Below are 15,664 nucleotides of genomic sequence, written 5' to 3'. Positions count from 1 at the left end.
TGTTTCATCTTTCTTGTTACTTTCATCAAGTTTAACCTCAATAAAGGCAGGCACTGGCACTCAATGGGCAATTTAAAAAAAGGTTGCACCTTGCGGGGACTTGGGGAGTACAAAATTCTGTTGTAAACAGTTTTTGTCAAAACGAGGTGTGACAAATGATCAATGCATGCCACTTCTTTTCCAGGTCAATGTGTCGTGTATTGTATCTCATAATGTGTTGTACTATGTTTAGACGCTACGCTCATTTAGGTGAAAGAAAGACATGGTAGCATAGATTATAATCATAGATGACATAATACTTTGTGATGTTGGAAGGTTCTGGTGTTGTGAGCTTGAGATGATAAATTAGAAGCATGTACATGTGTTAGCTGCAATGTAATATCAACTAAAGAGCATGCAGCATATTTAGTTGTTTTTGTTATGCTTTATTTAGCACCTATTCCTTTGAGTTGACCATATTTTAGAGTGCTTGTCTAGTGAATCATGAGTGATGATAACTCGAGAAAGAGTTTAGAATGTATATTACTAACATTGTAAAAGTTAATTTGAAAAAATGCTTGATAAGAAACAACTTGATAATGCATGATGAATGAACGAGTATCTTCATTACATGGGAGGATCTAGAAACTAGTCGTGATATCTTGCTAGAGCGACTAATTAGAGCATGATCTTTGTATGTGTGCACTCTCAATCTTCAGGAACATTAGATTGGCCTCAAATTACATTATAGTTGACTTGGAATCTTGTGAAGGTGGCATATGTGGTTTGGGCTATAATAGCCTATAAATATTTATTTGCTCGTTTGATAGAGAAATTGATTGAAATCAATTATTTTTTAGGGAAAAGTACCAAGATACCCCTGGAAGTTTGTCTATTTACCAGAATGCCCCTGGAAATTCCAAATTTACCAAACTACCCCTATGTCCAAAAAAATACACTTTATAAAGTAAGTACAAAGGACCCAAAGAATCTCTTAAGTAAAGAAATTTGTGATTTAAGGATATTTTGGTAAATATGGCTTGTAGATTTGAGTGTATAATTACTTTATAAAGTGTATTTTTTTGGACATAGGGGTAGTTTGGTAAATTTGGAACTTCTAGGGGCATTCTAGTAAATAGACGAACTTCCAAGGGCATCTTGGTACTTTTCCCTTATTTTTATGACAACTATGTTATATGATTGAGAGATTCTACATAACTTGCTCATTAAGTTTTATTTTCTCTTTAGCCTTCAAATATGTTAACGTGTCAATAGATTGTAAAAATTAGTTTCATTAAGTGTAGGAAGTAATGCTACATACTTGGTCCTAAAAGAAAAGCCTCATGCCCCTTACGAGAAAGCTCTAGCATCACATGCATATATGATTAGAAGGGTGTCTATCTTCATTTTTAATAAAAACTAAAATTGAATGACTTGTATTAGCATTGTCTCTATGATAATGGAGTCATTCATATTGTTGAAAGAGTTTCTATTATCATATTTACAATATCGCACTATTATGCTTATGCTTACGACTTTATTGAAGTGTGTGCATTCTAGAAATTAGTGAATTTAAGTGCGCGTGCAAATTCTAAGAGAATTCTAAGGCTAGAAGATGTTATATAGAGGATTTACAGTAAATCCTCTTTACTTGTTACATTATAAGCACTATGATCGATGATTTATCTAGCTTTCCTTCACATATTTCAAAAGAACGATCCTCATTGTTGTTGTTATCTTTGATTTATTTTACATCGATTTTATACTCACAATATTCTAATTACGTGCCCATAGGTCAATGCACATTCCATAAAGTGAAGACAATATATCTTCCTCTCTTCAAAATATCAAAAAGGGCGCAAATGTCGAGTATAGATAAGTAGCCTCATAGAAATATCCGGTCTTCATTGTCATGTAGAAAGTAGCTTAAGAGTTTGGAAACATCCCAATTAAGTTCTTGGTAGGGATGATAGATTTATTAAACATGACGAAAAAGAACCTTGGAATACATAAAAGGGAAGAAGACAAAACATATCTCCAACATACCATGAGTAAAGGGGTTAGAAGGAGAAGGGTAGGCCCTTTTCGTTAATGGGGCCCAACACTAAAGATAGTGACATTTATGGCATACTTTGAATGATGATATAAATCAATTGTCTTTGTACCCATCCTACACTTGTCTTATTCATCTAGTTTCTCGCTACTATAAATCTAATCTTGCTACCCCATGTGGCTTCATTTGTGGCCTTGTTTTTGCATCTTCACCAAGATTTGGAGTTCTTGGTCAATCATTGTTTTCGATAAAGATCAAGCCCCATTTCTTACGCTATAATTCATGAACGTACATGGCATATGCAAAGATATGCAATGTGCACATTTACAAGAACTTATAAATAGACTTGTCTTTTGTGGTTGGAGTGGGTATCAATTTTTACTACACTTATCAACCACAGTATCACTGGCAATCCTAGTGCTTATTTTATTTTTATTGTTCAAACTTCATGTCAATATATTGATTTACTTTTACTCACATTTGTAGAACTTTACTTCCAAGAAACAATTATTCCCTCTAAAGATTTTTTTCTCAAGTTTGAAGTATGATGGCCAATCAATTTATTTAAGCAATACTGACACACAAAACAGGCACATGCACATCAATGATAAAAGCTAGAGATTTAAACAAAAAAATAGCATCTGTTTATTGGAAAAAATATTTTTTGTCAAATAAGCAATATGGCCAACAATTGCATATATTATGTATCAAAGAGATTAAAAAGTCATAGGGCTAAGTTCTAACATATGCATAAATAAAGGGAAACATTTTATTGTACCTCACCATGTACCATAAAATATGTTTCAAAAGTTCATAAAATGTACGTCTTGGACGAAGCTACAAGTGTTCATGTAGTAGATCATTTTGATTTTTAACTGAAGTATTACAAAAATAAACTTCATGATGGTTTGGAATTCTACTTCTTGTTAAATCCAAAAAACATATGGATTCATTCGGCATAGTTACAACCTATATAATGATTCAAAGGTTTATGCGGATGTCTGAAAGGCTCACATTGGACCCTTATGCCAATAATTTTCACAAAAAATAAAATTCTAATCCTAGACAAGATACAATATTTCAATCACATATAGTTAGGATGCTAGAACAAATTATATGCTTAACCCTTATTTGACACTTCCCATGTACAAATATGTCAAATATTTGGACGCTATATGTTTGATAGATATGTAGTTTAAAACTCTTTGTGAGGGGGTACTTACCAAAATGGTTGTTAGAGATGTAGTAAAACTAGGGATGGTGAACTTCAATTAGGAGCCAAATGGTTTACATCAGTGCAACCACTGAAAAGTACCTTTTATTTTTCGTGACCTTCAAATATCTAAAAGAGACACAATAGTGGTATTTTAATTTCATGTGTTTTTACTTTGGGATGAGTCATTCTAGCCAGAATTTACAATGGGGAGCTTGCATAATTGAATATAGCTTCAATGTGTATGGAGACACGAAAGCACAATGCATAATCTATTGTTGCAATGTTGGCTTTGAGTTGCATCAATGTACAACTGTAAACTTCAATTTATGGAACCGTAATAGCAAAAAGCCTAATCAATGGGTGCTACTCTTTAGATGTAGAGTTGATTTTGAATATTTCCATGTTGGATTTGGGAAATCTAATATCCTAGATATGTTTTGATGGCAATCTCATGAACTACGGTGTAGATTACAACGAGGATTGTCTTACTCATTCAACGTGTCTTTTTCTGGATCTTTATCAAGAAACTACACGCATTTTAATTAGCAATTATTCAACATTTGTTATTGCATAAACCATAGATTTAAATAGCTAGTTTAATGATATAAAACAAAACAAACTAGTAATTCCATACAATTTAAGTTTGCTTAAATTTGAAGAATTTCGGTTCATACATCCATGCTTTACTATATTGTATCACCAAACCATTTTTTATTGACTCACGATTGAGGTTCAGATCTCAATAGTCTCTGTCTTTGACCTTTCTCACTTTCCCCATTCACTCTCTTTTTGTTGTGTCAAGCTTGTGTCCTAGTGAGACACTCTCATTAGCGAACACACCTTTGTACAAATCTCATAGGTTCAAATCTCATTGATTTACTACATTGACCGTATGGAATGTTGGAACTTGGGTTAGAAATACTTGTTGCACAAAATTATTCTAAAGCCCCAGGCCAAAGCATATAGTCACATTACAACAAACACTTACAAATACTATACTTATAAGCACACAATTAGATAAAGGAATCATTTGCAAGGGCATGTGCAATCAATGGTTTCCTAGACTGTAGCATTAAATCAACCAACTCATCTTCAATCACAATATTATGCAACATCTTTAGACTAGGGTGGGTGGCAATAACCAAACAATGCAGCCAATGAGCACTCAAATAAATAATGCCCAACTTGAATATACAATGGTGTGGCTTGTTTAATGCTACCATTGAGCAGCATAATATAATATGAGGACAAACCCCCCAAAAATGAGTAATCATATGCTTTTTCAAATTCTAACTAAATGCGACCCATATTTTGGTTAGCATCATATTCGACACCCGTCCATTTCATTTAAACTGTAATGGAACGGATCATAACAATGTTGTGTCTTGTTACTTAACTATCAAATTGGCAACCATCCGTTTCCTTTCTCAACAATTATGCCAAATAATCGACTATGATTCTGGTGTGAAGAAATGGATGGTAGGTAGTAGCAATAGCAAAAAGAAAAAGCAAACCAAGATGAGATTAAACATGAGACAATTTTAAATAATGATGAAAAAACTTCATTCAAGAAGATAACAATGAAAGAATGAATACATAGGGGTGGGGGGAAAATGAGGATGTTATCTGTATCTGTATCTGTATATATGTATATGTATTTATACAAGCACACATGATTGTGTGTGTGTGTGGTTATACTCACAAAACAGTGTTATATATAAATATAACTTTGTCTTTCCTGTAGGGCTTTTGCTCTGCTTTTATAAGGCCAGAGAAAGTTGTTAATATAGCAAAAGATGGAATAGAGAGTGAAGAAAAAGAGAAAACAGAGCAAAGGATACAACACAATATACCTCTCATTGTTATATATATACATAGGCTTGATTTTGATTGATTTAAGAAGTAAATGTAATAATCCTGTCTGCAATTCCACTTCTACAAAGTGGACACTCTGTACATGCCACAGCACATGGTTTGCACACTGCAAGAAAAAAACATCCACATCTAACATCTATATACACAGAGAGAAAGTATATTTTGTTTTGTAATCAGTCATGATTCACATTGCTAAACTTAAGACAGAGATGTGGTATGTAATTCAATGATAACAAAGTATCAAATATTTCAATCACATAAAGAAAAGTGGTTATCATATATACATAGAGCGAAAGTAGATTATGTTTTGTAATCAATCATGATCCACATTGCTAAACTTAGGACACAAAGTGCATTGAGATGTGGTATGGGTATGTAATTCAATGATAACAAAGTATCATATATTTCAATCACATAAAGAAAAGTGGTTATGTATTTAATCATGTTCACCAGTAGAATATAAAAAAAATTGGTATGCAATTCAATCATAGAAAAAAATGTCATGTGTCAATCACATCATGATCATGCTGTGATAAACAACAAACAGAAATTTGTGTTTTTGCATTCAATATGATCACATCAACAAAGATAGAAGAAGGGGAAAAAAGAGTGATATACACCAACACATATGAGAGCAAAACGAAGAGAAAAACCCCCCAAAAGTGGTTTGTATTCAATTGTGATAAAAAAAATGTATGTCTGGAACAATATAATGGAATAAAACTTACAGCAAAAATGTCTACAAGGAAGTAGAACTGCGGCTGTCGGTGCTTCGAAACATACTTTACAAATATGGCCATGTCTCTCCTCAGGTTGTTTCTCAAGGCTGGCAGGCCATCCAGTTTCTCGTCCTTTAGCCTGCATCAGATGAAATAGAAAAAAAATCATCATTGATTGGAAGAAAACACAACTTCATTGTTCTGTTGTACATTGGTAACTGACTCTTAGACTCTGCTCAAGAATTTTACTGATAAATGTTGCAATTAAGAACACCACATTGTGGCATACAGAGAAAAGTTACTGATAGATCAACGTTAAAAATTTGGAGAAACCAAATTCAAATGTGATCAAATGTCAGAGAGATAATAATGATGATGATGATATGCCTCTGAGATAGAGTGTGAGAGAACCTTGGCTTGGCACAACTTTGTGAGAGCATCCATGTGTAGGCTTTGGAGTTCTTCAAGAGTAGAAAAGGGAAGGCCTTCTAACTCTTCACCCTGAAAAGAAAAGTAACAATGATCAATACCACTCCCTCCATTGTTTAATACGGGTTTTTCGATACCACAAGGATTTGCACAAGAAGTTCCACAATACAAAAGATTATAGACTTGATTGTGAAAATGTGTTTTGTTTTCGTGTGCCTAAAAGATTAACTACTGACCTGATATGGAACATTAACCTCATCACTTTTTCATGTGTCTTCTTGCTACAACTTCCTTGCTATAGTATATAGAAAATATTGAAGACTAAAAAGACCACGCTATACCTATTTCTACATCATTAAATGCAATTTGTTTATGTGAAAAGTTTGATGCCATCATCATTCAGCGTCTGATGGTTATGATGTCTTATGTCTAGCTCTCCAATGGGTATATGTTTTGCATTTCAGAGTGAAGCCCAACACACGCACAGAAAACAAACTTCCAAATTTTCAAACTTTTGTATTACCTTCAACCTAGAAATCAGCTTTTTGAGCTCTGAACTCCTCTGCTTTTCCTCTTCCAGGATGCATTGCAATTCTTCTACAGACCTATGCGTGTCAGCACCCTTACTGCGATTAGCATTCTCATCAACTTCCAACTCTGAAGTTCGCTTTTCCATTTTTAGCTGAGCTACAACAACCCACATCCCAGCTAAATCATTCTCTAAGTTCGCTTCCCTTTGTTTGGCTTCTTCGAGCTTTTTCCGTAACTCTGTTTCAATTTGCTCTTTGTCCAAAAGAGCAGCCTCTAAGTTCTTTTCCCTCTCTTTCCTTGCCTTAAGTTCCATTTTCACATCATCTGGATCAAGCTCCCATGAATCAAAGTCCGCCACATCATCATCGACATCCCTACCAGTCCATGCCCTTTCTTGGGTCAGTTTCACATGGCTCACCTTAGCATAGCCACCATTTGTAGAAGGGTTGTTAGACAATCTGGAGAAGGAGGCCTCTTGAACAGCAATCAGTTCATTTGTAAGCTGAGAATTTTGTAAAGAGAGCTTCTTAACTTCCTCTGCTAGATTTTTGAGCTCAACTGCTGCAGCCGATGCCAATTCTTTAGCATATGATGCCTCCTCCGCTAGCTTTAAGCCTTGTATCTGTAGACCACCATTCTCTTCCATCAAGTTGTCTTTCTCCTGCTCGAGCCTTTCGATTTCAGCTGCCTGTTAAGCATTACTTCTTGAGTTTCGCGATCCACTCTTAATAAGACAAATTTCTAGATGGTAATGCACAATATTTGCCTTCTATACATCATTAAACAGAAATTTCCACTGTTTATGGCATAGATTAGCAAGGTTACTTTTAATGACACAAATAGTAGCAGAACGATACAGCATTGACATTTCTACATCATACAAAGCTTTTTAGATATTCTGATGCAACCTTATTTTGAAATTCCAAAAAAATGCAAATATATAAATACGAGATACTGTAATGGTAATGTTGGTGGTTTGCAACAGTTCCGAAGTACAGGTTTAACATTCATCATAAAAACTCTTCATAATTTTAGAGATCATGCACACAATTAGTTTTCTCTTAAAGAAAAGATGGATGTACAAGATTGACACATTGACTTTCTTTCTACAAGAAAACCAATAAAGACATAAGTTCTGAAAAAAACCTGTTTGAGTACTTGAGTCTGTAATTTTGAATCTGATATTGGCCTCAGCTTATTGCTTTGTAGGACATCAGTTTCCATATCACTTGATATTTTAGCAGAGTTCAATGGCCTTGCATTTGACAGTCTCTGGTAGTAACCACTGTTCATATTTGTAGAGTCTTCTTCAACAAGAGTAGACTGTTGTTGCATTGTTGTTATCATGTCTTGCAACTGCTTTATCTCGGAAGTCTGCAATAGAAAACTTCTCTTGAAGTCACCCTTAGTGATTATTATATAAATATTTATACATAGCTGCATATATATAATTGTGCTTGGTTGGTCTTGCCTCTCGGCTGCCAATGACTTTTACCTTTGTTTGCAACTGCTCTTGGAGAATTCTGTTATCAGCAGTCTTTAACTGAATAAATAAGAATAAAGTATGAGACAAATAGGAACTACTACAAACATCTGGAGTTTTTTACAGGAAACATAAATATCATTAATATAGAATTTATTACCTCCAATTCAAACTGTTTCTCATTCAATTGACCCATCAACTTTGAGATGGTCTGAAACAGTAAAAGAAAATATCTAAGAAAATGTTTATAGCCTTTGCAAAGTAGTTGTTGCCAAAATCCTTTGGAATGAAATAGATGATTCTCAATGAAATGGAAATCTTTTCCCATTTGGCGTTACCTGTGACATCTCAACAGGAGAGGCATTGTTCAAAGCTGCTTGACTAGCAGCTAGAATACGCCGCTCAAGGATCTCTATCTGATGCCTCTTTTCTTGAATCTCATTCTTCATTTTCTCCATCTGAGCCTGTATTGAGCACAAAAGGAAAAAAAGGATGTTCAGAAAAACTGACAAAGTAAACTATAGGCAATTAGATGTATTCTTAATTCTCTGAGAAAAAGCGTATATACTTGAAACTGCGCATCATCAGGATTGATTGATGCCTGTTCTGACATTCTCTTCAATGAGCTAGTGCAAAATCCCACCTCCCCTGCTAGCATTTTTGCTTGCTCCCTTAGAAGATCCATTTGGTCAGCCACTGTCTCTCCAGTCTAAAAGTTTTTGTTAATAAATAAAGTGAATATATGCATATCTGATGTATGGAAATCAACTTCAATCCAATTACTCATCGATACACTTCAATGTTGTCAAGATTTGTATTTATAATAAATAAAATATGCTATGTATTTGTTCTTCATTTTCAAAAGAAGTGGAAAACATGAAGTAATGCTATCTCTATTTAAAGTGTGGATGATGAATGGGACTTACAGGTGCTGGCCTCCGACCATGTATAGTTGCACTAAACAGTTCACCAGCTTGTGTGAACTGAGGAAAAGAATCAAATCCTGATGCATTTTCATAATTTTTCCGGCTCAAAGACCTCCTTCTATCCATGCTCATCCCATTCTGGGATGGAGACTCACTTGGTGAAACATCAGCATCCATACTCATTGAAGAGGGATTTAGATTCCCATTTCTCTGCACATTATTTTAAAAGAAAAGACGGAAGTTATCGTGATAGACCCAACCAACAAACAAACATGCCAGCTAATAGCTCAACAATATAGAGGGATTGTTAATCACCAGGAGCTTGAACCATCCCAGCATACCACGCCGCTTGTTCTTCTTGTCTTCTTTTGCAACCTCGTCTCCATCAAGCTTTCCTTCAAATGATGATTCTTGGGGATGCCCGACCGAACCGCCACCATCATCATCATCATCAAAATCCAATCCAAGCTCGTGCCTCTTTGCGCCAAGATATTTCAGCTGGAACAAGAAAAGAGTATTCAACTACATCTCTCGTTTAGGAGTAAATAAACATCATAAGGAAAAAGAGGTCATCACCTAAGCAAAAAACAAATGTATCAAATTTATGATGAAGAGGCTCAATGAGGCTCTTCCTGTCCTTGATCTAGTAAACCAATATTCTCTTCCTCTTATTGATCTAGGATGGGAGGCCCATATTCAATTGGCATAAAAGGAAATGGTGGCCTTATAAGATATTAGTACAAGGATAAGATCCCAGACCTTTGAGAAGGTGAGTTACCAGAGAGCCGCAAGCTATGGATAACTTATGGACTCTGTGGTCAAAGCTGGAAAATGGGCCATCTATCATGAGGGAAGTTCAATTATTAAAGACTTTCCTACCACTAAGATCTAGTTGAACTATGAATACGATATATGCTGGATGGATCTTATAGGAAATAGTAGTTCTGATATCCTAGGTGTATTTCATTAATCTCTCAACCTATCTATGATTATAGTTGCTCAGAATCAGAGTGTTTTCAATCAATGTTCACATATGCCTAAGATCATAGTGATCTTCTTCTCCCCACTTCTTCCCCATCATATATGAAACACATGCACTAAGGGAAAAAAGCTACGAAAACTTACATCTTCCTCTCCGAATGAGTGGCATCTTCTATGAATGGGTTTTTCAGGCTCTTGTGGTATAGTAGTTTTGGTGGATACCAAGATTAACTTTGTAAGCCTCTGAATTCTACCTAGTAGAGCTGATTTTGCTTGTTCTTCTTCCTCCAACCTCGATTGAAGCTTCACTTGTCCTGCCTCTAGCTGCATTATGAACAATGTAGGAATAAGTTAATTTACACTCAACATTCATACATAAGTTTCAAAATCCAACAACAAGAGCAAATTTATTTACTTAAAAAACATGAACTTCAAATACTAGAACCACGAACCTGTTGGCGAAGTGAAAGTAGATCTTCGTGTGTATTACCATTATTGTGGTATGATTTATCAAACATGCCCCTCTTCATTTGATCTAACTCTTGCTTCAGACTGTAAATCTCTTTCTGATACTTTTTTATGAGAGATTTCTCATCCATTATCTTCAGACAGAAAAAGTAGAAGAAAATATTCAAACTCGGTTTCATAAAACAGAAAACTTGTATTATGAATATACATTTTACTAGGAGTTATGTAAAATGGTTTGATGTCTCACTCGATTCGGAGCTGCATAAATTGCCACTCTTTTGGCTCTATGAGCAAACTTCAAAGTGTTGTGTGTCTCCTCAATGTTACTGGATGCTGGAGTTAGAGTGCAAATCAACTGTAAAAAAGAAGAAATGCTTCGAATATGATTCTAGGGTTTTGGCATGAATTAATAAACGTTTTTAAAAACACGTTGAGAAGAGAGAAAGATATATATGAATACATTACCGACACACGGCCATAGCCACTTAGAGATGATTGCAACAATCGAGTCAACTTGGAGTCCCGGAAAGGAACATGTGAAGCTTTTCCTTCACTTAGTTTCCCTATGACCTATATTTTATATATATAAGGAAAAATAAGGTTGAGATCACCACAAGTCAATGGTTTTTTGGATCAAAAGAAACCATTAATGGAAAAGACACGGTAAAGGAATAGCTCACTGTGCCAAGTGTCAACAAACTCTTATTGATATAGGATCCTTCTTTTCTTCTGAGTCCAGTAGTTTCTGTTTTCGAGCTCTCTGATCCTGCCAGATCAATCAGATTCTGCAAATAGAACAAAATAAACTAGATCAAAATTAAAATAAAAGTAATAAAATCTTTTACAATATATAATAATTCATTCCAATGATAGCAATATATTATACTGTGAACCAAATCTGAGGCATGTTCAAGCACAGTTGCAACGACAACATATATTTATACATTCCAAGAGGAAGCCTTAGTTTCTTTGCAAATACCAAAAAATATAAGTCAGTAGATAAATACCAGTTGTGAGAGTGAAATCTCATCATCATAAGAGTCTCCTGTCCGAGCACTACTCTCAATTGTCTGATCAAAAGGTTAAAACATAATGAGTGTTATCAACCCAAAATTTGGGCCACCATTTACATACTGAGAATAAAACATTACCAACGTGAAGATTGTATGACTCCGACTACTGAGCAAGTTAAAATTGTTCGAACCAACATGACGATGTTCTACATTCAGAAAAAATATAAAATATCCGAATGTTAAAACTTTTTTATAGTCTGAAATGTATAAAGATGTACAAGAGAATCCTACGATTTTGTAACCCCTTGATTTTTAATACCTTCTCCAGCTGCAATCAATGAAAGAGCATGTGCCGGAGATAGAACAACTTCCTCTTTAACACCTTCCACATAGGTTCCCTGGTAAAAGAATGTAAAAAAGAGGTTGTCTGTTAAAACTTTTGTGGTGCAAGTGTAATGTACATGCTTTTTCCAGCTATTCACATGACTCTTACCTGTGAATCCTCCCTTATCCGAAGATTTTGTCCGGCTGGATCTAACAAGTCATTGATGATCTACATGAGCATGAATTATCGAAATTCTGAGAGCCTCCATCAACAAGGACCTTTTACTTTCCAAGTGAAAATTTCAGAAAATTGATTTGGTTCCCTCTACTTACCTCATTGTAGATTTCCAAGTAGGAGACTCGAAGAAGATATTCTCTACCTGGTGTCTGTACGCAATAACCAAACGATTGGATTTTAAAAATCCAATTTGACACTTTCCATAAAAGAATTTGACATCGGGATTCAGAGGGTTTTGTGTAATATACATCTTGAATGATGTTGAAAACATCTTTTACAGCCAAAGGTATTATGCCTGGGGATCTTTGATCACCCTGCCATCAATACCCAATTTGCATTTTAGGCATCTACAAGATAAATAGGATAACTTATAAGCTTAGTCATGAAGCCTTGATCAACTAGTAATTCAATCATATAAAGGAATCTATTCGTTCATGAGCAAGGTGGATCATTGAGAACTGAAACTTACAATAAAAGGTAAAAACTAAAAAAACAATTGTACTACTGACTCCAAAAGCAAATAGCATTTAGGCCTTACATGCATGGTGTGTGTCTTTCCACTGCTTGTAACTCCATATGCAAAAACAGTTCCTGCCACAAATTAGAAAGCATTTTATATGGTTATCTGGGGCCACACTTTTGAACATTAACCTTCAATAAAAATTTCTGGCATCTCCTACATCTACTCTATTACAAAAACCATGCTAAAACTTATGATCATACCATTTACGCCTTCCATTGCACCACGAACAACTTGCTTTGCAGCAGTATCGTACACAGCTTTTGTTGTTGTAGCTGGGCCAAAAACCCGATCTGAATGCAAATTCACATTGGTTAGAATGGATAAATTGTGCCGATTGATCCATGTACTTATATTCCTTGATTCTTCTCAGTAAATAAAAAAATGAAGTCTCCAAAGTACACCACTCCTTAAGGAGCAAATCAACTCGGCGCCAATCAGCAAAGTGGATAAATTCACCAACCAACCATAGATATGCCTCTATAGAATTTTCTCTATATCAGAAAGAGAGTAGCCCTAGCCATTCAAAAACCATTGTCTATATCACGGCGATTAGCTATGTTCATCATCATGTTCAAACCACAAAGGTCATCCCTGAACCCCAGTCCAGTCCATCAATCTTAGGTTGTCTACCATTTAATTTCCGGTGCCATAGCATATTGAGGCAGTTATATTGAAAAAATTTAGGTATAGTCGAGAAACTCACCAAATCCATATGCACTTGAAGGGTTGTATTCACTGCGAACTGTCGTATCTCCATCCGCATACCATGCTATCTCGTCGCCTTTTTGGATCTCCCTCAGACTGGCAAGACAAGATCTGGATCTATTAGTATCTACTTAATCAAGGATTTCCAAGAGATCCAAGTAACTTGATGATTATGTATATGATCAGTATCAATCTTGCTAGGTAGCCCCATAATGTACCTTCTTGAGGAAGAAAACAATCTAAATGTTTTTACACATTTCATCTAAGTCTTATTTATCGATCCATTAATTATTCTCAGGTTGTATCTTAGATTGCATCAATTGATCACACTATATATATTGATTCATGTTAAGTAAAATTTGGAAGCAGAATTTTGCACATTAAATCTGCTTTTCTTGCCAATCACACCATTGATATCAAGTGGGATCGGAATTATACCCCTTGTATATGCAGAAGAGGTAATAGATCTTAAACTCTTTGATCACATCTTAAATTCATTCAAAACTACCAGCATTTCTAAAACGCGTGCTTCTAGCTGTATGTACTTCCTTTATCATAATGTATGGATGAAATCTAAACAGCTATCTTGATGTATGAATCTAACTCGGATTTAGGGTTTATGGTATGAACCAAACTCACTTAAAAGAACGAGTTTTACCTCAGTATATGAATCAAAATCTAAGTAAAGTAGAAGTCTACCTTAATCTATGACCCAAACCTAAAAGTGTACCTAAATGTATGAATGAAATCTAAGCGGAAAGATGCCAAGGCAAAATGTAGGAATCAAACTCTTCAGTTAGAAAATGAACAAGGACAACCTTAAAGGTCGGAATCGAACAGTAACAACAACATTCTCTTTAGCATTATCACTTCCACCCCCAACACCTCTAGATGCTTGAAACCCCAACAAATTTGAACTTGGTCCATTAGAAGTGAAACTATTTGGAGAAGAAGTAGATGGAGGAGGATGTGGAGAATGAGGAGGAGGAGAAGAGCCATTGAACTTAAACTTGAAGGTAGTGGGAGTCATGGATCGAACCCCGGTGGGCAGAGTGAGAGCTGTATCTCTTCCAAGGATTGAAGAGTTAAAGCTAGAGTTAGAAGGAGAAACAGAGGAATTGTGATGATGGTGTTGGTGGTGGTGGATGGCTGAGGGATTTGAGGGATGTCCAGGTATAAGTCCATCCACAGAGGTTGGATTGTATGGTGAGCTTGGTCTCTGTCTATGGCTATTGGTATTGGTATTGGTTGTGTTAATATTATTGATATGGTATGATGTTGCCATCTCTTCTTCTTCTTCTTCTTCTTCTTCTTCTTCTTCTTCGTCTTCTTCTTAGCTTTTCTTTTTTTCTCACACAGACATCATGTGAGTACGAACCAAATTAGATTACTCCTCTCTTTCTATTTCTCTTTTCTTTTTTCCTCTCATTGTCTCTATGTCTGTCTCTGTCTCTGTCTCTGCCCCCTGTCCCATCTGCTCTGTTCTCTTCTCTAAGATGATACATGTAAGCAATGCCATGAACCTTGGAAATCCATGGATTCTGTGTGTCCAGAGAGGCAGAGATACAGAGAGAGAGAGAGAGAGAGAGAGAGAGAGAGAGAGTGTGTGTGTGTGTGTGTGTGTGTGTGTGTGTTGTGTGTCTGGTCAGAGAGAGAAGAGAGAGAGACAGAGGCTATATGTATTGTGCTAGCTGTTCATATTGTTTTCAAAAGGACTCACACACCCAACTGTCAACGAGATTTTTTAGAGAGATGATGCCTGTATGTATGTATGTATGTATGTATGTATGTGTATGTGTGTATGTATGTATGTATGTGTATGTGTGTATGTGTGTATGTATGTGTATGTATGTATGTGTGTGTATGTGTGTATGTATGTGTATGTATATATGTATGTGTGTGTATGTATGTATGTGTGTATGTATGTGTATGTATGTATATGTGTGTGTATGTATGTATGTATGTATGTTATGTGTATTATGTATGTATACATGTATGTTAATGTATGTATGTATGTATGTATGTTATGTGTATTATGTATGTATACATGTATGTTATGTATGTATGTATGTATGTATGCATATATGCTATGTATGTTTTTTGTTTTTTGTGTATGTATGTTTGTCGGTATGTAGGTATGTTATGTATGTATGTATGTATTGCATTGAGAAAATGAAATAGAATATACGTGTGGGGAGGGG

General features: G+C 35.4%; 1 protein-coding gene across 3 annotated transcripts; it reads right to left on the bottom strand.

The window, feature by feature from the left end:
- Positions 1-4,787: 4,787 nt before the first annotated feature.
- LOC147865920 (kinesin-like protein KIN-7C, mitochondrial) lies at positions 4,788-15,097 on the bottom strand. Of its 3 annotated transcripts, none has more exons than XM_087316253.1 (27): positions 14,282-15,097; positions 13,462-13,559; positions 12,959-13,048; positions 12,774-12,826; positions 12,484-12,549; positions 12,331-12,384; positions 12,167-12,226; positions 11,993-12,071; positions 11,812-11,879; positions 11,668-11,730; positions 11,341-11,445; positions 11,126-11,230; positions 10,908-11,015; positions 10,645-10,794; positions 10,337-10,516; positions 9,527-9,709; positions 9,212-9,421; positions 8,854-8,994; positions 8,624-8,749; positions 8,446-8,496; positions 8,298-8,345; positions 7,949-8,176; positions 6,795-7,490; positions 6,254-6,343; positions 5,852-5,981; positions 5,102-5,229; positions 4,788-5,005 (listed from the first exon to the last, which is right to left on the bottom strand). In XM_087316253.1, exons 1-26 carry the CDS (start codon positions 14,746-14,748, stop codon positions 5,144-5,146), a joined length of 3,735 nt encoding a protein of 1,244 aa, XP_087172379.1. In that variant the 5' UTR covers positions 14,749-15,097; the 3' UTR covers positions 4,788-5,005; positions 5,102-5,143. The 3 variants fall into 3 exon arrangements, with proteins under 3 accessions (XP_087172379.1, XP_087172378.1, XP_087172377.1); XM_087316252.1 differs by having other exon boundaries at positions 4,788-5,002; XM_087316251.1 differs by having other exon boundaries at positions 4,788-5,229.
- Positions 15,098-15,664: the final 567 nt, after the last annotated feature.

The sequence above is a fragment of the Azolla caroliniana genome, unplaced genomic scaffold, assembly GCF_043228905.1.
Source record: "Azolla caroliniana isolate FFs.n. ecotype wild unplaced genomic scaffold, voAzoCaro1.0.p SCAF_3, whole genome shotgun sequence".
Taxonomy (NCBI): domain Eukaryota; kingdom Viridiplantae; phylum Streptophyta; class Polypodiopsida; order Salviniales; family Salviniaceae; genus Azolla; species Azolla caroliniana.
The sequence above is the reverse complement of the archived record's forward strand: the minus strand, read 5'-3'. Positions and strand labels throughout refer to the sequence as shown.